Source organism: Haplochromis burtoni, unplaced genomic scaffold (genome assembly GCF_018398535.1).
Source record: "Haplochromis burtoni strain Fernald_Lab_line unplaced genomic scaffold, NCSU_Asbu1 Contig_17, whole genome shotgun sequence".
In the NCBI taxonomy this organism is placed as follows: domain Eukaryota; kingdom Metazoa; phylum Chordata; class Actinopteri; order Cichliformes; family Cichlidae; genus Haplochromis; species Haplochromis burtoni.
In genome coordinates this window covers 3,744,884-3,769,178 of record NW_024582378.1, presented here as the reverse complement: position 1 = coordinate 3,769,178, position 24,295 = coordinate 3,744,884, and the positions used below count along the sequence as shown (strand labels likewise).

Below are 24,295 nucleotides of genomic sequence, written 5' to 3'. Positions count from 1 at the left end.
AAAGGTTTTTCTTTGCTTTATTACCAGAATCTATTTTTTTCGTGTAGACACACTGAACATAACATGATAGAGTTAGAAAGCTTTATTTATTATTATTATTATTAATATCTACATATGGCCATGACACACGTTCTCTTGTGTGCAGTTAATCTGACCATCCATTAGAAATGATCCGCTTTGATGTTTCCATTTACCTGATAAAAAGGTACCATATTCCTTTGCCGTCTCTCTGCTGCAACTGACAAAGAGACATTAGATGAGCCAGAAATGCACATTTCCATGCCAGTAAAGCAGCACTTAATGCTGTGAGAACATATCTTATAGGCAAATGCATCCAAAAACAAGCAGACCACCAGTCTGTAGACACATTACGAAAGATTGAGCACAGACAACGAACCAACACCTTCCCAACAATGCTTCCTCTGACCCAATAAAATCATAAAACGCCCATCAGACTGCTTCCCTCTCTTTCAGTGTCTCTTTGAACTCGGGTGAGGCTGACTGCAGCGGAGGAGACGGCAGACGTGACAGTGTGAACAGCAACAGTCTGGTGCTAGACACCACTTTACACCAGTACTGCAATTCACAGTTCAAAGCGCACGCCTGAAAGAAAATATTTTAGAATGATGGGATGGATTACCGATACGTGTGCCGAATACAAAAGGGTGATTTGGCGCTTTATCGTGCCTGACGGGGTTAGCAACAAAATGGCGGTGGATGGCATGTGTGGGAAGGTCTCGCCAAGGCGCGAGGTACATAGTGAGTACTTGTCAGTCCTCTCGCAGGAATAAAAGCAAAACCAAGCCATCAGTGAATGGCGAGACAAAAATCGAGAGCGCGGCGCAAAAAGGGAGGGCGATGTTTTCAAAACAAGCTTGAATGGATGCACATTTACAGTAACACAAAGAAATAAATGAAACCCTTTGAGGAGAAGAGCTGTGTTTTACCAAAGGACTGGGCAGAGAAACCAGCAATTTTGCAATTCTTCTTTTGAAGGTTTTCTTCTGTTTGGGGTGGAGTGTTGGGGGGTTTGTGGCGCGCTGGCAGCTGAGGCAATCTGGGTCTCAAGCACATCTAAGGTTGGGCAATTAGTTCCAGTGCCACTATTAATGTGCTGAAGGGGCGCGCACTGCAGGGGGTTGAGGGCTTGGCTCAAAGGGCTTCGGTCCTTGCTGGGAAGAGGGGGGTAACTACGGCCAACAAAGGTGGGGGTCAGGACCTCAGGGCCATGTGAAAGCTGTACCATGTCCACTGACCTCTGAACGCCTGTACAGGCCCATTCGCCATATTGCAGGCTATTACAGCAAACTGACCAGCCTTTACAGCTTTGAGAGTTTAGGAGAAAGACGATGCCAGGCTTGACATCTCAAAAGAAAAGCCAGTCAAAAAATTATGTTTGTGAGCGAAGTGGTGTTTACTGTTGTATTCCATAAAGCCTTCATTAATGGACCATTTAATGAGGCTCCTTCCTGACAACAGTTACCTACCACCAGCCTGGAACGGTGAACGGAAATACTCTGGGCTTTTTTCCCTGTTAAATCCCTGTTCCGGTATCGCAGGTATATACGTACAGAAAAATATATATATATTTATTTATATATATATATTTTGCTGCTTCCCTCACAATTGAATATGCAGCCATCAATCACAAAGAGCTGCGAATTCAATGGACCCATGTTAGCATTAAGAGAAAAAAGATATTAGGTGCTTGAAATTCCTTAAAAAAAATAAACAAAAAAAACAATTTTTTGGATTTTTGGCAAAAGTTTAATTAAAATGACACCCTATCCAGATACTTCCAGTAAAAAACAAAAACAAAAAAAACCCCCATCAATGACAACAACCAAAGCAAATCAAAAAAGAGACTGTGAGAACTCAAACTCCACACCACATCCTCTGTTTGTAAGGCCTCGCTATGGCCTGCATTGTACCTTGACACACACATGTAACCCTCATCTCTCCTTTTCTTTTGATCTCCTCCATATGTCAAGGGTATTTAGAGGACAGAAAGCAAGACATAAGCAGAGAGAATGTAAGGCCAGAGAGCCCTTTTCACGCTGCAGTTGTGCTCTCTGATCCTATATATTTTTACTTTTTTGCATTCTTCCCCCTTTCTTTTGAGGTGAAAAATGTCAGCAAGACTTTGGCATTTACAACGCAAGCTGCCACAGTCACTGTTACAGAAAAGTAGCTGTTGACATATAGCCTAGTTGCACCAGAGCTCTGTGTTAAAAATGCAGCTTTTTATGGCCAATCAGAACGCAACCAACTGCCTTTTATCACTCTGAAAGAAATATATGATTTTTTTACTTTTTTTTGGACCTACTATTATTTCCCATATTTTTACAGCATTATCATTTTATTATTTTTTTTACACCATTATATTGTAAAACTCTTGATGAAAAATACACAATAGATATTATTGAAAACTGTAACTTTTCAGATGACTAAGACAATGATTTAAGCAAGACAATTATAAGACAATTATTATTATTTATTTATTTTTTACTTCATCTGATTATTAGTTTAGGCAGCTCTCAGTAAATTGCACTTTAAATATCAGGAAAAATTCTCATGTGTTGATTATGGAACACTGATGCATTTTCACAGGATGTTTTAATCATGTATTATAGCATTCTCATTTGTAATAACTCATTTTTATCACCCGTTACATTTCTATATGTAAAATAGGAATGTGAAACTATTAATTACCAATGTTTCAAAAAATGTTCCGGAGTAGTCGTACTGTAGTAAAACAAATATTAAACACTCACAAATGTTCCTTCTTACACGTAAGAATAATACTTTTGAGAAGACAAATCTCTTCTTTATCTTTGTCTCCTGACTGGTCATCTGTAGCGTCCTTCAGCCATATTTAAAATCTCTGATTGCACTTCTGTGGCTCAGCAGGCTTGGCCGAAACGCTGACCGCTTGAGTTTGACAGAAGCTATTGTGTTCTTACAGGACAATAGGGGTGAGAGGTGCAGGGTCAAATAAAACTTCTACACACCCCCACCACACCCCACTTCATCTGTAAAGTTCTCGCCTGCTGACCTTTAACCCCTCCCGTCTTTGTCCAAGAAAAAATAACTAAATCTGTTCCGCCAAATGAATGCCTGAGAGACGGCTGTCCTTATTGTATGTCTCCGCTTGGCTTTCCCTCCATCCTAGCCTCATAACGTGGAAGGTTGACACTAAGATTATGGTAAGATTACGCCCGAGTCTTCTGGCAGATGGTACCAGTTTACTTTCTCGTGCTATGTTGGACATTGGCAAGTTCTCATTTCTTAATGACAGACAGCAAACAGGAATTAGGTTGGTAATGGATCGGATCAGATTAAGGTTAATAAATGCACTTGACAGCAACTATTTTAAGTGTAGAGGAGACTTGCTTTGACCATTTGGACTTTGGATTTGTCACAAAAAAGGGATTATTACAGAGAATTGAATGTCACGGGACAATGAAGATGACCTAACTAAATCTGAAGCATCGGGTTACAGCAAGTAGCTAACACCTTTGTTTTCTTTTAAAGGCTATGTTTCTTTACCTTCTATGGCAGGACGTGTTTTTAGGTCACTGAGTCACTGCAGGACAATTGAAACAGGCATGCGGTTATTTGTGACGGTGCTGAATTTTCAGTTTTTTTTCACCTGGCAAAAACGATAAAAAAATTAAAATAAAATATTTTGCTTTTATACTGCTGCCATTGCTCTTTGTGTTGAACAGTTCTGAGGAATTTCATCTTGTTTTCTAGCAAAGTGTTATTATTGTCCAGGAATAAAAAGAAAATGGGCAAAAATAAACATGTCTTTAATAATCTGAGAAACTTCAAAACGTATTAATTGATTAGTTTTTGAAAGAATGACATCAAAAATAAAATATTCATTGCCTAAAATAAAGTAAAACTTGAAATATAAATGCCAGTTTGAGTTGGTACTAACAATATCTTCAGCCCAGACGACAAATGTTGAGCCAAACTGCAATTTGACATAATGAAGACTAAAACTGTTAGTTCTGGGGCAGAATTAATTGTTGTGATAAATAATTTGCTGTACAATGAGGTTAAATACTAACTTACATATTGTTGTGCAAAAATATCTACACTTTAATCCAATTGTCTTGAAATAATGTAAAATAAATAAAAATAATTCCTTGATCTTAGAATTATTAAGCTTCATGTACAGTGCTGGACTTTGTTGTATAAGAAATGTAATGTATGAAAAAAAAATGTACACACATTATTAACATAACTTTGACACACAGTTTTGCTCTTTTTTCCTTTAGATCTAAATCTAGTTATGTCACATTATAGAAAAGTGTTCATGGAAGTCATCTTGGCTGCCTTTTTTGGACGGACACAACCCTTCCCACCCCCCAACACCTTTTCTTCTCCTCGATGAAGCAGCAACTCCCCCAACGCACAGACAAAAGTCAGGTCTGTAACCCCTGTGGCCCCACCCCCCCGTGCTCTTTGACCTATAGTGGAGGCCTGGCTGAGCACAAACAGTGATCGTCCCCTGAAGCCCCGCCGCCACCACCTCCACCACAGGCTCCTGTTTCAGGCGGCCAATGAAAGGGTCTACTGTAAATAACGGGGGCCTGGCTGACCCCAGCGTTTATCTGGGCCTTAGACCCCTGCATCCGTCCTACTGTAACAGAGCCTGCTACTCACAATAGAGTCTCTCATGGGTGTTAGAGTGCGGGTTCTCTCCCCTCTGTACCCACTCAGAATGGGGATTATGGAGAAAAAAAAAAAAAAAAAAAAAAGAAGGGCCCCTGTCAGGTCCTTGGATGGGGTCAACCCCCTCCAAACCACCATCACAACCCCATCCCACAGACACTTTAGCCTTTGTCCCTGTGTGGGGCTTGGGAGTAGGGAAGGATGGAGGGAATGTGGAGGCAGGGCTAAAGCCTGAGACCAATCACTCTGACAAAATGCTGCATCAAACTCACGGGTCTGAACAACATCAAAGCTGCCCCTGTGCCAAAGCCACTAAAATATTTACGCTGTAATTCAAGGTTTTTTTCTCCCTCTCTATAACAGCCTATGCCAGTTGGAGGATACCATTTGATTTTGGTGGGGCAACATAATTTTTTCGTAATTAACAAAACATGTAACTTGGAAAAACCTAAACTTTTTTAAGAACATCGCCTCGGCCAAAAGCTGGAATTCTTCACCATTTCTTGACGTCTCACATCCTTCACCGCTGATCAATTATTACAGAAAATAAACAAGAAGAGATGCTGATAACTAAAGTAATTGTTGCTGCACTCTTACTTATTCCCAAGAATCTTCAATTTAAGGAGCATACTGCGGGCTATGATTAATATGAAGAAAACGAAATGATCAAAGAAAGTCAAGTTGCGTTAAAATGATGAAATGTCTTCACAGTCTCGTTTCGTCTATCACACAGAGTGTGTGTGTGTGTGTGTGTGTGTGTGTGAGAGAGAGAGAGAGAGAGAGAGAGTGTGTGTGAGAGAGAGAGTGTGTTAGCAAGAGCAAGCAAGCGAAGGAGGAAGAGAGACCCAAAGAGATAGAGAGGAAGGTTTTGGGTCAGAGGCTAAGTGAAATATATCCCCACTCTGAGGCATGCAAGAGAGAGGATGCAGGAAGCTGAGGGCTAGAGATAAGGGCACAGACGTGTGTGATAAGCACCCAAACACCTGTTAGGGAAGCTTCAGCTCCTTGCCTCAGACCAACACTCACAGGAGGCAATAAAACACAAGCTGGGAATGGAAGACGAGAAAAAAAAAGTATATGGACAAAACTATGAGAGAGAAAAACACTCCTGTAATCTCCTTTTTGTTTTCCGAGAGGTGAGAACAGAGAGTGAAAGCTGCGGGGGGTGCGCGCGCGCTGTTGCACGCTTGAAGTGGGATAAAACCCCATCCCGTTTTACAGCATGCTTAATGGCATATGGCGGGAGCCTACAGCATCATTTGTAAGGTCAGCACCGAGACAGGAGTGGCAGAAATGATGCTGTTTGAGTCATGACATGTCAGAGCAATCCGCTTCAGCGATCAGTCCAGGAAATGGAATGGCTTTTTTTTCCTCCCTCCTTCTTTTTACTATCCCACTCTCGCCTTTCGGGGCCCAGGGACAAACAGACAAACACGAAACAATCTGGAAATGGTCAAGAAAGACCTTGGAGATGTCTGACAGTCGGGCAGTAAACAAGAAAGAGAGGATTCATAAGGTGTCAGAGAAATTCACGTGCTGGCTACACCAAAGTCGCCATCTGACCAATTAAATGAGTGTCAAGTAGCTCATCAGTGACAATCTGGAAATTATAATGCCAATTAATGTGAGATTGATGATGTCTTTTTTACGAAGACATGTCTATGATCAGCACAGGAATGTAAATGCTACATAGAGTTACATACTATATATCCTTATTGTCATTTTTATAAATGTATAAAAATAAATCAACAGTGGGTAACAGCAGCTATCACACCAAGGTCATGTAATCAGTAAAAATACTGTTGGCTGTGACAGGAATATTAAATTAGATTAACATTAAATGAAGAATAATTTGGCTGCCTTAAAGAAAGAAAAATTTAAATTTGATTTTAAATATAACACTTAAAGTAACAGAAAAATTAACATGAGAAATTTTCTCATTTCTCAAAAAAAAAGAAAGAAATTGGATTCATGATATGATAATATTTCTACAGTGGCTATCATGTGTGTCAGCACTTATCAAGACAACATTAAAATATGTGAACGAATAGGAGGCTAATCAAAGCTACTGATCACACCAAGCCTGTTTAATTTAAGTTTAATTTAATCAGCTACTAAAGCTGACAACAACAAAAAATGCAGACACTTACATACAGATTGATGTTTTAAATGCAACTCCAGTGCGACTATTCTCAGACTCTCACTCTGTTTTTAGACATTCTTCCTTTTCAAGCTGACAAATCTCCCTTCAATTGAATTCATCCCCCCACCTAGCGCGCAGGCTGCACGAGGGGGTCGGCATATCCATCATCGGCTCTCTCCCTCCGTTAATCTCTCTGGGCGTCTTCGGTCAGCAAATACATAAATCAATTATGGTTTTAAGCTTTATGCCATGATTTACCCAACTGATCCCTCCTGGATTACAGCGGAGCTTAAAATGTGTCGGTCAGGGCTAAAGCTGCAAGTCGCCTTGACATTCATTGCACTCCTGCCACGGCGCTCACCGAGCAGCATGTCAGTTGCCAGAAGTATGGATCGGAGAGCATTTTGAATAGTCTGACAGTCAGACAGGCTGCTTTGTTATAACATAATCACATTCATCTTTAGTAATACAACTTTTAAGAAAACATTTAACTCTTGTAGCCTCTTATTTAAGGTTCAGGGTCAGGGCTGAGATTCCTGACAAACCCAAACTCAATGTAAATTATTATAGTAATAATGTTTTTAGAGGTTAATCAATGATGTAATCTAAAAAACATAAAAAGCACCACCTCTAACATTATTTACTCAAATTCTTGTTCTTCCAATTAGTGTGTTGAAATAAATAACTTTCGGGGGTTGATGTATTTTAATACTAAAGCATAAATTAGGGAGTATGGAACTATTAACTTTTGTTTGGATAACTGTCTCAAGGAACACTAAGAAAACAAATAAATCTCATAACCCACAAAATCTGATAATGTTCTTGTAGCAAACAACTCTTTTGTGCAAAGTATTGATTTGGTGGTTCTTTATGCCATATTAGTTCTTGTTCAGGGTACATAATTGTGAAACTCACCCACACTGTTTTTACTTTTTTTTTCACCTATAGAGAAAAGTGGTTGTGCATTCACTTAAACAAGCCAATAACCTGGCTTACATCAGCAGCACTTCTAAAATAATCTGATTTTGCATATCGATTTGCTACTCGATGTTAACTCGACTTCTCACTCAGCAATTTAAAGAGGAGAACGCTGAGCTTATGCTATCAATAACATTAAAGCTGTTGCAATTATATGTGGCCTTGCCCTCCAGCTTATGAGCAGATAGCTAGCACGAACCCAGAATCAACCTGTTGAGCAAACATCATCCGTCAGTCTCTAAAGAGAAGGATAAAAAGCTCACGTTGTGCTGTTCTGGCCTCATTTTCCTACCTGAGAGCTCCTTTGTGACAGGTGATGGTGGAGAGAATGGGGGGTAATTTTTATGACCAGCTTCTTAGTGTGCTGGTATCACTCCATTGGGGCCCCTTGCCAATCTCTGGCAAACCATTCAAGTGGCAACAAAGAGGCTAATTAGTAGCTCTCTCGCTTGAAGCTGCGAAGGGCTCCGGTTTGATACTTCCCAGGGAGGCTAGGGGGCCTCCGAGGTGGCGGTGGCAGCTATTTCACACACATACACACAGGCGCATACTCACAGGACATTTGTGAGCACACTTGGGTTGGCCCTTTGGCTTCAGCACATTTACTCATTGTGGCCGTCCTCCCTACGGTCCGCCAGAGTGATAGAATCAGAGAGAGGGAACCGGCACATCTTCTTTCATGTGGCGGGGACCCGGAGAGGGGATGCTAATGGGATATCGATGGGATTAGAACCCACAGCGTTCAGGTCCAGGAGAACAGAGGAAGGGCTCCATGAACCAGAACTAAAACCCACTGAGCTTTAAGGTCAGATCATTCTAATTCTATTGACTTTTTCTTATTTAATGGGAAAGCTGACAATGGATGCATGGACCTTAATACAGTAAGAAAAGTCTGCCAAAAGGCAGATTGTAAAATAGAGAAACTCTGCTTATGCATTTATCTGTGCGGTAATTTACACACAGCCTTTGTGCCACAGCCTCTCCTCCTGCCAACACTCGCACTGCAGCTTCTGGGAGTAGAGATATACATCAGGAAGTTAGGGGTGATAATGCATTTGCATGTCACCTGATAACTAGCAGTAATTAGCACTCCCCTTGAGCCCCCACCCTGGCCTCTCAAAAAAATACAAGAGAAAAAAATCCACATGCTTGCATGGGTACAAAGAAGGCCAACTTAGAGTACAGTATGTTATCATTAACCCTCTCTCCAAACCACAAGTTCCCCCACATAGACAAAAGATAGGGGCCTCAGTGTATTTGCTTCATAGCACTCCAAGCCAGACCGCATCAGCAAAGGCCACGTCTGCTGAGCGCTGTTAGCCACACAGAGGCAGCTGGTCACACCGAGTCAAGCTGCTAACTTTTATTGCACAAGCACACTCCCTCCACTCTTATCTCAGGGAGGAAGGCGATCTAATCTGCTGCTTGATTAGATCGCCTCCCTCCATTGCCACAGCCACTGTCTGCATATTGGTATCCCCCAACCCCTATCTTGGTGCTGCCCTTCTCTTACTTATCTTATTTCTTACCACCACCACCACACCGTTTCCAAAATAGCATCTTTTCCCCCCGCCCTCTCTAAAAAGACTACTTTCCTGTGCCACCTGATGACATCACAGTGTAGGACAATAAGACGCTTGATCTGCACGCTTGTGTGCGTGTAGTATATTCCACAAGATGCAGCCCCCTGAGTTAAGTCTTTAATCGATACATCTCCCTATCCTGACAGTGAGGACAGAGCCCAGATCTGAGATCACAGCGATGGCGGTGTAAATCTTTACGGTTCAACCAGAGCCTTTTAAAGCCTGTCTATAATTGGGACTCAGCCAGCAGCTGCCTCGGCTCTGGCTATCACCACGGGCCTGGTCAAAGCAGCAGTTCCTTAGGGGCACAAACAAACACCGCACCTCCAATAGGGGCAAAAAAAGAAAGCACCTGTGCGAGGATAAAAGGGAAATGATGTGGCAGCCAGACTTGAATAAGCCCTCTGCTGTTGTCTGTGGCTTAGGTGTTTCTTGGAGAGGTGTTTTTCGTTGAGTGAGGCTTTTTGTGCTATTGGATTATTACACCAACATGTACTGTACCTCTGAGTGCAAGCAGGGGAGACTTAACTCACTGAGTGATTTCAAATAGAGGGTAATCCACTGCCATGTAATGGATGCTTTGTTGCCCAGCTACTTTCAGGAAGCAGGAAAATGCTTGCACAGTTTTACAGGTTAGAATCAAAAGTCTGCTGCTCTCTTAGTCATTCTTATTTAAGATCAAAGGCGACATACTGTATTCAGTGAGTAAGACTGTGACAATGAAGCAAATATCTGACTACCTACTTCAAAGCACAGATATTTATCCTTTATTGTTAGCACATGTAGTTTTTTCCCCTACTTTTTACACTTAAGATGAGCAGGATACAGAAGGGCTCTTATTTTGAGGTCAACAAACACTCTGGACTGCTGTCTGGGGATTTTGCACAAACTACACCGGATGTCACCTCTCAAACAACAGCAACAGTCTGATTTTTTACACACACACACACACACACACACACACACACACACACACACACACACACACACACACACACACACACACACACTCTATTTGTGAGGTTATGCACTGTGATCGGCACAGACAGTTTTCTTACGGCATCAGAACCTTGTGGTTTTGTTGTATGTCGAAAGAACAACACTGGTCAGTGTTGTAGAGTCTTCAGTCTAGCTGCTAATAGAAATAAGAGCTATGGAACTTAAGAGATAATATTAATATATCTAATCGTGAGAGTTAAAACGACATGGCCCAAGGTAGTTGGCTACCACATTAAGCTACAACTGCTGTGGTCGCAAAATGGACGCAGTGCTGTGCTGGTTTGAAATTTTTGACAGGTCCTTTTGCAATTTTATGACAGGCACTATCAATCACCACGAGTGAAAAGACTGGTGACTTTTCACTGGTGACTATGACTGGATTGTCAACTATATCACACAGGATGTTATTCCGTGTTTCTGAATTGTCAGTTTGACCACCAATCACAAAGATCCAAATAGTTAAAAAGATAAGTTAGTTTAATTTTAAATGCTGTTACAGTTTTTATTATATGTATTCAAATAACTTTATCTAACCATAACAACACCATAAGGGACTTATATATATATATATATATATATATATATTTGAGTATATAGACATACTGTATTTACAAAAAATGTGTGTTTTTGTTGTCATGAAACAGGTGTATTTATTAGTTGACATTTGGTACGATTGAGTCCCTTCGACTGTCTTGCAGGCATCCTTTATGCTTATTGGAGCTCACTGGGGATGGGTGTGGTGGTTAATTGTTGCTAGTGACCAAAGCAACCGAATGTCATTGTGTAAGGAAACAACATCTATACCTTCCAACAGCTTCCCCTTAGTGTGCAGGTTACATACGTGTGTGTATGTGCATACATTGTTATCACCTGCAACAAAATGCATTGGACCACTATCTGAACTCAATCTGCTCTTGGTTTACTAAGAAGGAGCGCCAAGGGTTATCTGTCCCACTCTGATATGCACAGATAAGGGCCTTGGGCCTGCTGTTTAAACACCTGCGGCCTGGGGTATTAGAGCGCCCTCCGTCCCCTTTGCCACAAAAGAGGAGGAAATGGAAGAGTGAGCGCTGCCTGCTACTGCTGAGGGGAGTGTATGTGAAAAGTAATGAACACAAGTGTGTGCGCGTGCGGAGGTTAATGCGAGGGTGATTATTTCCACCGCTGCCAGCCTCTGCCCCAAACACTGCCATCAATAATAAAAATAACAGGAGCGAAAACAGAGCAGACAAAAAGGAATTCATTGACTTATCCCGTTCATTCATCGCCCCTGTGCCCCTCCAAAAATAAACCCAGGCTGTACTATGAAAAGACACTGCTATAGCATTGATACTTATCAGTAATGTTTAACGGCTATATGCTGGAAAAGCTCCTTTCAAACAGGCTCTTTTTTTTCACTTATGTGATGTACATTACAGCGAGGGTCAATCATTTGCATGAGAATGGACGATTAAGTGAAAGAGATAAACCCAAGGCTAGTTCCCGTGAATTGGATGCTGTGTTTGGAATACCAAGCAGAGGAGCCCCCCCCCCACCGCCACCCCCACTGCCTCTGCAGAATTAGCCCCCTGCATCATGCATTTATTTTCTAAATAATCACTCAGGCCCTTCCTGTGTTGATTATTTTCTCAGTGCAAGGGTTACTAAAATATTGCTGTAATCCTGTCTGCCTAAAGCCCCAACAATGCACACCGTGGGCTAAATAAATCTAGGGCTTGTCAGTGGGGACGTGAGCTGGTGGCCTGATGGAGGGAAGGTGGAGGGGAAAAGTTGCCATGGTCAGATAGACTTAGATTAAATACAAGGAAACTCAGGCACTTATAAGTCAGAGTAAACCTTTCATTAAGCTCATTTTTGTTTGCACAATAAGTTAAACTTTCAACATCAGTGCTTTTACAATACCCAAGGTAAAATACAGATAACACAACTACTTATAAAGTAGTTCAAAGAAGGCAAAATCCTCAAATATCTATAGTTATCTTAAGATAGTCAATCATTAAAGGAATTAGTCTAAAGTTAAGTTAATTGATCAGCTATCATATCAGAAAAAGCAGCCAAAAATCTACTTCTGACATAACATTTAATATAAGCTTTTTCCCTTCAATTATAATAATTTATTCTAAACTGATGTTCATTATAAGGCTTTCATTAACCTAATATCAAGGTAGCATCTCTGCTGCTTAAAAAGAAGCAAACGTTTCCACAGTCAATAAGCAACTCCTTACACTTGTTTTGCCAATACATAATGAATTCAGTGTTTTTATGAAAGGTTGCAGAAACTAGATTTATACAGGAAGTGGGCACTTTTCAGTGCATTCATTTAAACATAGAAGCCCACATTGACACCTCACACCACTGACCTGTGCCACATCTGGAAACAATTAGACTCATGTTTGACTTGACCTGCCCGCACCTAAGTGAACTTTGCCAACTTTTTTATGCGTTTGTTGCAGAGGCAGTGCTGACCCTGACACAGTTGCTCCGGGGGAATGATACGTAATTAGTCAGAGGGAACACGACTCCACTTGTCTGAAATAAAACATCTTGCATACCCATCAGGACGATTAAGAAGTGTGACAGGATAGCCATAAAAAATAAGCAATAAATAAAGAAAAAAAAGAAGAAGCAGGGACTGGATATGATACCAAATGACCCACAGTGGAGTTTGTGAGGACACGAGAAGCGTCTGAATTATCAAGCATCTCAGGCGAAGCGGACCTTTCATGTCAAAATGGCAGAGCAGACAGCGGATGATGCAATGTTTGATTTCTACACTTCAGGAGGCTGTCAGGACAGCACATACAATATTAAACAGTGTCGTGTCGGTGTATCAACCAGTGTAAATTAACCCATTAGTATGCTATGGGGTGAGGCGGCGAGATCAATGCATGAAACGGTTTGGAAATCTCCTTTGATACAAGATTTCCCAGCTTGAGTGAATTGATGAAATTCCTCTTGAAACACAGGCAACCATTTCACACGCCACACTTTTTCTCAAGACAGAGACGAGCGTAGCCTGTCCGTTAACGCAGTTCGGCTACATTAATGCATCTAAAGAAGAGGCTATTGTGCTTCTTTTTTTTTTTAAAAAGTGGCTGTAAAAGCCTGCTTAGGATGAACTAATCATATGCGCAAAAGCCACTTCTTTTTCTCTCCTTATGGTTTTTAGATGTTTAATATGAGTCAATGCAAAAATCCTCTTTAACTTAATGAAAAATTAGCTCTGATCATGAAGGTCACACAAATATATACACTGTGACTTCCTGTATGTCTTTCATCGAGTCAAACCTATTCGGTAATATTTCTTTAACTTGAAAGTCTGGACTGAATCACTTCAGTGCTTAGCCATGTATGCCAAGATACCAGCTCAAGAATGATGGGACGGGTGATAAGGTTCAAATCCTCCGGTGAACTTTAACCACTGTGCATTCCTTTGCATTGATTCAAGCAAACACTGCAGGGTGAGAAGGTGGCCTTCAAAGTAAAATTTCTTAAACATTACGACAGCACGAAAGAGAGGTCATGCAAGATTAATATTCAGTTTGCTTGCTCAACCAGGGTCAATCCAAATATGACAGAAATCCAGTGAAATATATCAAATTGAGCAGGGCATTATGTGAGAAAAAAGGGATAGAGAGATTTGAAAAACTTTCAGTAATTCAAGTGAGGTTTCGGGGCAAAAACTCTTTTTTTCTGGTTTACTGTCACTCTCCTGTCCAAGAGCTACCTCCTTGTCTCAAAGCCCAGGTTCAGCACTCATTTCCTGGACTGACCGTCTACTCCAATTATCAAGCTAATAAAGGCCCCCCTTGTGCAGTTATGGGAAAGGGGAGGGGAATTGGTTCCAGGATGAGGGGGTTCCACTTTGGTAAGTGTGTGTGATAGCTGCCGCCCACATCTTGTAAGGTGTGACTAATGGTCTTGGACAATGTTAAGACAGCACTCCTTCGGCGGTCACCTGGACAGGCCTGGTAGTTACTGAAGGAGCAAATCTCCAAGTTTGAGCTGTCAGCCACACAAAACTAAGGTTTCTGTGATTATAAAAGGATGTTACTATTTGCTATTTCTCATCATTTCAAAGCAAAAAGCTGTCCACTTTAAATTATTAACAATAGGAATTAAGTTACTATGTGGATCATGAATTAGTAAAATGAAGCCAAGTGACTTAATTTCACATTCTGATGCACATCAAGAATTCATAAATACACATTCAAAATTTCAGTCAAATTAAGGGTAGTTGAAATGCTAAAAAAGGGACACAAATTTCAAGAACAAAACAATTAAAAAAAAATTTTTTTAAGCAACTATCTTCAGAAGAAAAGTTGTCTTACCTGTGCTGCTCCACAGCTTCATTATCTGGTAGCTCTGCACCGCAAACATTGCAACGTTCATGCTGGTTCCTGCCGTCTGGTTTCATGCCCACTGCCAGCTCCCCAAGCTTGCTGAAGAATTCTCTCTGGATGAAACTCTGAGGCAGGAGTCCCCCATAGGCACTGAAGTCCATAGACATAGCCAGGGCTGGGGACATAGGCAGAGCGGACGCCATGGATACTGGCATGGACATCATGGCATCTGATTTATGATTGACAGGTAAGGAGTAGAGAGAGGCCAGATGTTTCTCAGTCATTCCAGCCATTGCTTCCATCCCCATCTGACTGACTTCAGCTTGAGAGTCGCCCATGCCTTCGTCACGGACGTAATGCAGCTCACGGGCACTGGTGATCACGCTGCTCCTGGTTGGCGTTCCGGGACCATCTCTGTTCCTGTCCTCCCCACTTCGTTCTCCATTGCTGGAGGCACTGGACTCCATGTTCTGTGGGCTTTCGTGGCCATTGCCACCCATATCCACTTGCATCATCTCAGTCTTGATCTCAGTCATCAGTTGGTTGGAGTTGCCGTGAACTAGTTGTTCACCACCAAAGCCCTGCTGGAGCAGAGACTGGCCGATGCTCATCAGACTGTCCACAGCAGCTTTGGTGGGACTCAGGGTGGAGACACCAAAGGAAGTGGAGACGGAGGGACTCTGGTCGACGACCCCGGGCATGTTAGAGACTTGCTGTGTACCTGACAGATAGGGGCTCCCCATGGAATGCTTTTTTGAGTTTTTGGCTCCATTGTGACCTTTGCGCTCATCGTCTTCCTCTGTGCTTCCATCGTTAGCGTTGACCTCAGCATCATTTTCATCTGAGGACTGGATGGTTTCCAGGATCTTCAGGCATTGCTCTTCTAAGTACTCAATCTCAAGTATCTCGGCTGCATACAGAAGGTCATCCAAGTCCTCCACCTTGGCCTGGAGCGTGGCAGTGTAAGCATACTCCAAAATCTGCTGAAAAGTCTTTGGTGATAGAAAGTCCAGGGTATAATGCTGGCTGCTGCGGTGAAAGAGGATTTCAAACATTTTGCTGGTGCAGGCTAGCACAGTCCTGTGAGCGTGAAACTCCTGGCTGTCTACCATGATGACCACGTCACACAGAGTTCCAGCCAGACGCATCTGGTTGGCCTTCTGCAGCAGGGAATTGGGGTGGTTGGGGTTCTGAAGCTGGATCATACCCATTTTAGTTAAATCCATGATGTCGATGCAAACCACGAGGCCGACTCATGAGGCTCTCCTTCCCCGATCAACAATGTTTTTAGCTATCTTTGTAAACAAGATGAAACCTGTATGGAAGACAAGAGGGGAGAAAAAAAATCAGCTCTGGTAGAGTATCATGAGTACAAAGTATCATGAGTTAAAAAGATATTAGTCTTTACACATTTAAATCCAACATGCTCAGTCTGCGTTTTTTTTTTTCTTCCCTTCAGAATCTGAATGAATGAAAGGGCTTTCTCTTTTGAAATTTTTTTTAAATTCCAGTTTATCATAAAATACAAGTGCCTTTCATTATTTCAATCACGCTGCAAATAAATGTGATGAATTTGTTACGCTTATTTAAAACATACCACCTCTTTCTCTCTCTAAATGGCAAGTGTGAGGCAATTGCAAATATCCTGCCAGTGTGGTAAACACTCCGCTCAGTGGCATTGTTCTTAAATTCAGCAGAGAGTATTGACTGTAGATTTCTGAAGGGAAACAATTTGTGAGCCAACATGCTCAACCTGCATATCAATCAGTCCAACATATGTTACGTTAAAAAGATGTCTTCATTTAGTTATCTAATCGGTATGTACACCAGTTAAACAAGTGTGAATTGTGGGTTTTCACTGCCGCTCGGTTCACAAAGACCATCAGCAGCCTTTCTGAAATTAAATAGCATCTTACTCAGTATTCTCATCACAGACGGGAGCAGAGAGCAGCGGCCAGAAATGGGTGGAAAGGAAAGCAGGATGAGGCAAAAGCACACAACACTGCTGTACCAAACACAGCTCTCAGTCGCTAATGTTGAAAATCGCAAATTTGTCCTCCTCCTACTCCTGTTAACCTGATTACTGAAGTTAACAACGCAACACGCTCCCACAACCCTATACTTTGACCTGCACCAAAAAAATAATTAAAGCTGGCTTAGATTGAATACACAGATTCACCACTACATTCAGTTTAACACTGAACTATGCTGCTTCTTCATTGTCCCAATTAACTAAACAGTTATTTGCCACTGCACCTACTCCAAGTGAAGCAGGAATGGTCACCAGATTAGTGTCGCCTTTGACCTACAAAAGCTTACTCAGGGCCAATTTTTAGGTTTTCGGAAGAGTGAATAAGTCAGGCTTATGACAAATGACAAAGTGTGTCAAATGAAGTCTGGTGAGAAGTGACATGCTGTCTAAATTTGTAATATTATTATTGTTTTTATTAATACTAATCTTCAAATTAATTTTTAAAGATTATGAAACAGGGAATAAAAAGACAACTTGGGCAGCTCTTTCCCTCCTTTCACACCTGTAAAAAAAGAAAAGAAAAGAAAGAAAGAAGAAAAGAAAAGAAGAAAGGAAAAATAAACCTTGAAAAAATGATAAGGTTTCTTTTTCTTGCCAAACCTTCTATAATATATAAATAAGATCATCTAAACACACTGAATCTGAATATTCAGGGGGTAAATGATGCTGCACCTATTGTTACTGCTGAGAGTAACGGAAAATAATTCTCCCGGCTTTTGGGGGACTGGGCGGTTTGTCTTTTCCGTACCTTGACAAAAATCGATGTAGAATGTAGGTAATGATAAAACCACAGGTTCTCCTCTAACTGAAATTAGCCTCTCAGTAAACAGAGATCATGCCTAAAACCCGACATTATCTTTATTGCAGGTATGCCAATAGCGCCGATTTATGGCCCCGTAAATGATCAATGCTTGTTGCGCTCTGTGGGTTATCAACTAAACTGTGGCTTCACTGGGATGTAAAGTTGCTGTCTGGGGACTTTGTCTGTTTTCTATTAATAAAGGGAAAAGGCTGCGTGGGTCTAGACGGCGTTAATTTTAGCCAGACTCACCAGACAAATTATACACAACATTATGCGTTACGCAAAACATCACGTACTACATTAAGTACATTAAGCCTGGAGAGATTTCCTCCCAGGAGGACGATATGGACCGCTGACAATAACCACATCACGCCGACTTCACAGAGAGGCAGCATAATCAATCTGATCACGAGTTGTCTGCCATAGCGCGCCTTGACGAGCCAGCCACAACAAGAATAAACAGCGTTCAATATTCCAGACCATGAGCCACACTGACAGACACAAACGCGGAGAGATCAAAATGGTACGGGGAGGGGGTGCAATCAGATACCGGTGCCTGCTAAAAAAGTACACGCGACACAGACGGCAGGCAAGGGTCTCCGATTTGAGCCAGCTCTCATTTGATCAACGCACAGGTGGACTTTGAGGCATGATGAACACTGTAGCGCTACCTTGTAACAGTGAAGGAGAAAGAAGGGGGGTTTGGTCTCGGGAAAGCTGCCTAAGGGATAAGGAGGAAAAAAGAGTGAAAGGGGAAGAGAGAGATCAGACACACTCGATAACAAATCAATTTGCCATCGCATCTGTTACCAGTTCCCCCACCTCACAGTGTGCTGCGCGTGCTACGGCGAGCCGATTATTGGTAACCAATCAAACATTTAGCTGGCTGTCAATCAATGGCAGTGCGCCTGTACAGTGACTGGATTTACGGTTGTTTCGTGTGTAAAAACCAGTGTCTCTAGTCCCCCATCATGATGTCATCACGGCTAAATAAGCCACGCTGGTGCGTCTGGAGACACAAGGACAAGCATGAGTGTCGCCGTCCTTAAAAAAAAAAAATATGGGCAAAATTTCCACCAAAACAAGCTAACGCGATTTCAAAGTCACACGCAGCGAGGCGTCATATGTTGTCTGGCTCCCCGTGAAACAGCCAGACCTCACGTCCTCTGACTGCGATCTCCAGAATACTAACGAGCCCGAGAAGAAGAAGGGGGGGTTACGTCAACCTTAACATCTCTACACTGAGCTACAGTGCGTTAATGCAAACTTCAACACCTTGCAGCGCAATCAGGTAAACACTTGTTTTCATCCAGAACTCCGGTGCGCAAGTCCAACTCGCATGCCAAAGTCGCGTTTGCAGTCAACTTCAGCGTGAGGTTGAATGGGGACACGCATAAAAAAGCCGATCCTCAGCACTATAAACACATCAAAACATCCATATGGTGAATGAAAGTACGCGAAGAAAACAGTACTAGATACATGCAGAGTAGCGGGTCTGGCACTTGTCGCCGGGAAACTGCAGCTGCATTTAGCCCGGATTGGTACTCACCTAAGTTGCACGTTTTGATTCCGGATAGTGCAGGGGGATTGGGGCTACAGCATAGTAAGGCAGTTCGCAGTACCCGCTCTCAGAACATGCTCTAACTCCTTTCTTCTCTCGCCTTAGCAAATCAACACGGCGCTGACGTCAACGCAGCCAGTCAGCCAGACGAGAAGCAGGCAGGCGGGCAGCCGGCGCTGCGCTCCAGTCCATACAAACACTGAGAAAGTGAGACACCTAGGGGGCTGTCTCATGTCAAACGCCTGTGTTACAGTATGGCAGTGAAAGGTGAGCGACACTGCCCTCTCTCCAGCTTCCTGAACGCACACACAGCCTGCGGTTGTTCTTTAACTCGAGCCAGGAGCTGACTTATGGGTTCGGCGTTACAGGAGGGAAACTCAAGAAGAGGGGCTCATAAAAAAACCCTCTAATATTTTCACTCCATTCATATCGGTTCAAAAATTGGTGTAGCAGAGGGGCAGGTATGACTTAGTGCAAAGGAGCGATGAAGCTGTGTAGCTGTGCTGTCTGGCACATAATTAGCGTACCCAAAAAACAAGTGGAGAAATTATTCAATTAAAAAAAGGCTCTCTTTCTATCTTCTTAAAAAGTAACATCGTGTTCCATGACTTGATGTCCTACAATCAGAAAGCAATACACATTATAATTTCATTATTTGTGTTCCTGGCAATGATGTAGTTTCACATCGATATTCTGTGATATTAGTGCTTCCAGCTTCCTATCCTATCCTCCCACTTCTATCATTTTACGAACTACGCATTAAATTATTATTTTTTTAAATCCTAAATTCAAACCGCTACACCACTATTGCTGTCATTAACAGATTTTACAGTGGAATATTCAAGAAACTAGGGGGATTTTTAGGTCAGTGCAAAATTATAATACTCGCGATTTAACTGTGTAATGGCTAGAATAAAGTTTATAACCATCCAAAGTAAATGATCGACTGAAAAATGGGTATACCTAAATCAGAATCTAATACCTTTAACCACAACATGGTTCAAATGTTATGTTAAAAAAAGGGTTAATAGACAAGAAAGTGTCAGTCACTGCCAACAAAACTCTGAATGAGCTCACAATTCAGTGTGATTAAATATATCCAAGATCTGCATCTGATTTCACTGATTTCATAGAAGTAATTTTCATTCGCTTGAGTCTTAGGTCCCTCGTTTTAAAATACTGACAACAGGAAGGAAGGAAACTACTGGAGAAACAAAGCTACGCATGCAGCTGTGGGCCAACTAATTTCTTGTTTTATAAAAATCCATCCAAATGATCAGTGCAGTGAATGACTTTCAGCCAAATGGTTTTGTAGTGCATTACCAGCCCTGGATTGTTTTTATCCTCCTCTTTTTTTTCCATTGACCTATAACAAGCAATGCAATGGGCAGCTCACCTCATAATTGTTTGGCTTGATAAAACTCTCTATTGTAAAAGCATAATTTGGCTCTTTTCTGGATATAAATTTGATAGATGGTTTTGCCCTAATGATGATCACTGTCTAGTGGCGATCCTTTACCCTCGGTTTTATGTCACTATATTTTCATTTTTGCTGTTACGTTGCCTTTAAGTGCTTCTTGAGAGCTCTTACTTTCCTAAAGTCACAAATAAAAATTGCCCGTAACTCAGAAGGAAGTTGAGAGAATGGACATGATGTGTACATAAATCCTTATCCAAGTTATCCATTTGTGCAAACATTTATGTTCCCCAGCTCCTGCTTTGTTTTCTCTTTTATTGTTAAGCAAACTTTTTATCTACTGCTTTAAGAGGGTTAAAGATTACAAGCAACAAATGAAATATTTCACCATCATGGCACATAAATCTATACAGACATATGTAATCTGTGTGATTCCAAAATAACTGTAATTGTTGTTTTGAATGGCAAACATTTATTATCAGCTATTCTGTTAACAAAGTGCATAAATATAATGCCTTGGGGGTTAAATGAGTTGACATTTATATATATCTGTTCAGTGGTTAAGGAATGCATATTGTTTGAGGTAGAATGGAATATTTTTACCAGTAAAAGTCTGGCAGTTTAAAATCCTACAAAACTGAACCTTTGCAAAGTGGTGCAGTTTAAAGAAGAACCATTTACAACACAACGGCTGTAAGGCCAAAAAAGCTGGGAGGGCCAAATCATCCAGCGTGATGAGTTCGAACACCTTCGCACCTCAGGCTCACATCAACACTCAACTGACTGAAGCTGATAAAATTGAAGCAATGGACGAGTCAGGTCAGAGTAGACTTTCTCAGGGAGACCGGGGGTCGCTCAGTGTCTGCAACAGATCACTCGGCATGCTCTATCAGTCAGTGTCTGACAGCAGCCTTATGGTTTCCAGAGGAAAGAAAAAGATAAACATTAATATTTACAAAAATGACAAAAGATGCCTCATAGCCAAGGCATAAAAACTGATCAAGAGTGTTCTTTAGTTTTTTTTTAAATAGATGATAGATTTGACTAAAATGTCTTTGGACTGTCATTCAGAGCCACCAGCAACAGACAAGCATTTCAGTTCTGCATGACAGTCTTGGGTAACATAGAAACTTTATTCCTGTTCAAACTCCCAGACAGCTGATGACTTTTGCTTTGTATTGCTCAACCAGTTTTTGTTTTTTTTCTAATTTCTGTTTTTCTCTCATGAGTTTTGTTTCCTACTCACATAAATGACTCAGTACCTGTGACAGTCACCCTCACGGATCAGCCGCTGGACTGTAAAAATACCAGGATGCTTTAATAAACCGCCTGTCAGAAATCTTTTAGTAGCGACTGGCCAGGTGGTCAGTAAAGGTCACGGCAATCGTAGATTTAAATGTCAGACTGAAAAATAAGCGGGCTCAATTGGAATTAGCAATCGCTATCATTTTCTCAGGCAAAGAAAGCAAACACTTCCTCGGCAGTATTTGTTACAATGTCAAACTTTCTCTTCGTGCTTATTGAAATGATTTTAAAAACAGCAACAAGTCGAGGTTCTTGCACCAGGTTGTAAGCAGGCCCGCGGTTTATAGCCATTTCAAAATGGGAAGCATAGGTTCAGAGGCTTTCAGGGAAATCTCATTTCCTTTAAAATACAGTGGTGCTCTGGGAATTTTTAGATTCATCCGGGCACGGATCACAGAGTGCTTCATTACCTCTGAGCTGCGTGCTGTGCAGGCTTACCCAGGGATAAAGAAAAAGGCACTCCCTTAATCTGGCAATAATCCACCATTTTACTGAGGGGAAGGAAGATGTGGGCTAAATTATAAAAACCAGATCATCACTACACTTTAAAAAAAAAAATACCAAGAGTTGGAAAAAGATGGGCTGCCTGGAGGAAGTTTTGGTTCCGAATGGGATCATTAAATGTCACTGAGTTAATAGGAGCTCCGGTGTGATTCAGTGGCAGGTTATCTGGGCTGCACAGGTTTCCATTGCATTCCCACAGATATATACTGCAGCTCACTCTACCGTTGTTTTCTTTGCTAAAAGAAGGTGATCAGTAATAATGAAAATCCTTATGTAGTGCTTTTCAATAAAAATAAATGCATGTGCACAGCTAATATACAAATATGGTATGCTTTTTGGAAATATCAAAGGATGGTGCACAGTTCTGTGCAACTCAACATCAGCAAATAAAGGAGGCGAGGAGATCCAGGATTAATATAATCATGAGTAAGAGTAATAGTTTTTGTATATATGCACATTTACAGAGAGATTTACAGAGCACAGTGAAATAAAATGAGAAAAGTAACCAGTTAAAACAACAAAAACAGACAAATGGAAATAAAATAACAAATACAAGCAGTATTACTCGTTTTTTCAGTACACTAAGGCTAAGATTGTTTTTCTGTGAAGGCTCCATACTTTCATTTTAAGTGGCACCATGCTGCAGCTCTCCTGTGAGTTTGTGGTGTCCGTTTCCTACACTGTAGTCTGCTTGGACAAAAGCCTGATGACGGACGAAACCAAAACATTTCAGGAAGGCTGGGTCAGTCGCTGGGGTGGAGCTGGACAATCTCCAGTCAGCAAAGAGAAAGATGTCAGAAGTCCTCTCCATCATGGACAACCTTTCCCACACTTCACACGCTGTTCTGGCCAGCCAGAGAAGTGTGTTCACCCCCAGAGTTATAATGACTAAACACTTTGGCCATCCACACATTTCATCCTCTTGCTGCTGAATTAAATTCTAATTTTTTTTTACATTCATTTTCAATTATTAAAACTTATTACTAAATTTTACAACTTCACAATCTTAAGCAACTGCAGTTTCCCCCTGGGGATGATTAAAGTTCTCCTGAATCCGACTGGCTAATTATCAGTTTTCTTGTTCAAAACCATACTCAGGAATGTGATCAGGTCCATAATATTGAAAAGAATTAGAGCAATCAGATCCAAATTAAAAACAAAATATGTCACAGATTCAGGGGAAACTCAGAAAACAAGTCAGACTGGGCACGTGCAGTTTATTAAGAGAAAGACGTCCTTACAAACCACAGGACGAGAGCTGAAGTCGGCGGTCAAAGTCTGATATTTTTTAATTTGTCTGTTCCACAGAGCTTTGCAGTTCCCCCAAAATAAATTAAATATTATGTTTATATATTGAATATTAAAAAATAATGGAGCCATGTTGTTGCTGGGAAACATGGCATTATTTTGCCTCATTACCATGACCACAGATTGTGAAATTCATTTCAGGTCAATCACACTTAAACTGTTGTGCTCGTGTAAATACCCACCACTGAAAGTAAACAGCATTTTTACTGCTATCTGGACAGCATTTCCAAAAACCTACAGCTTACTAAACTCATATCAAAATTAAGCCGTGCGACCCATTTTTCAAGGCCTTTGTCTTCAGTATTAGTGTTTGGTTGGGTCTCACCAAATCAGCTTTTTAGACCCCCAGACAGATATAAGGTCAAAAGTTATTTTCAGGGTAAGGTGGTAGCCATTTGAACATTTTGGTATCATATTATAACGCATGCTGACTGTTAGAATAACCTAACATAATAATGTTTGATGATCTTCGGCGTGTATTTGCTCAGCCAAAGTTTTTTATGACTGCATTATTCAAACTGTAGCTGTACTGTGTCAATCTTACAGTTTCTTAGTAGTTATTTACTCTCCTACCTTCTAACGAACACAAAGTTTTAGGCTTCGATTCAGACTAAATTCTCAAGCATAGACAGAGGTG

The 24,295-nt window shown here is 41.3% G+C and overlaps 1 protein-coding gene across 2 annotated transcripts in view; it reads right to left on the bottom strand.

Moving 5' to 3' along the window:
* zbtb16a (zinc finger and BTB domain containing 16a) overlaps nt 1-19,253 on the bottom strand; it is a 137,255-nt gene extending 118,002 nt beyond the window's left edge. The window contains exons 1-2 of one of the 2 annotated variants that reach the window (XM_005916096.2): nt 19,113-19,253; nt 14,718-16,044 (exon numbers count right to left, since the gene is read on the bottom strand). In XM_005916096.2, the coding sequence (XP_005916158.1) occupies nt 14,718-15,955 (1,238 nt within the window). In that variant the 5' untranslated portion in view covers nt 15,956-16,044; nt 19,113-19,253. Of the gene's footprint in view, nt 1-14,717; nt 16,045-18,385; nt 18,495-19,112 lie in introns of those variants that run through there. The other variant, XM_042218316.1, reaches the window with a different exon arrangement.
* Between the last annotated feature and the right edge of the window lie 5,042 nt (nt 19,254-24,295).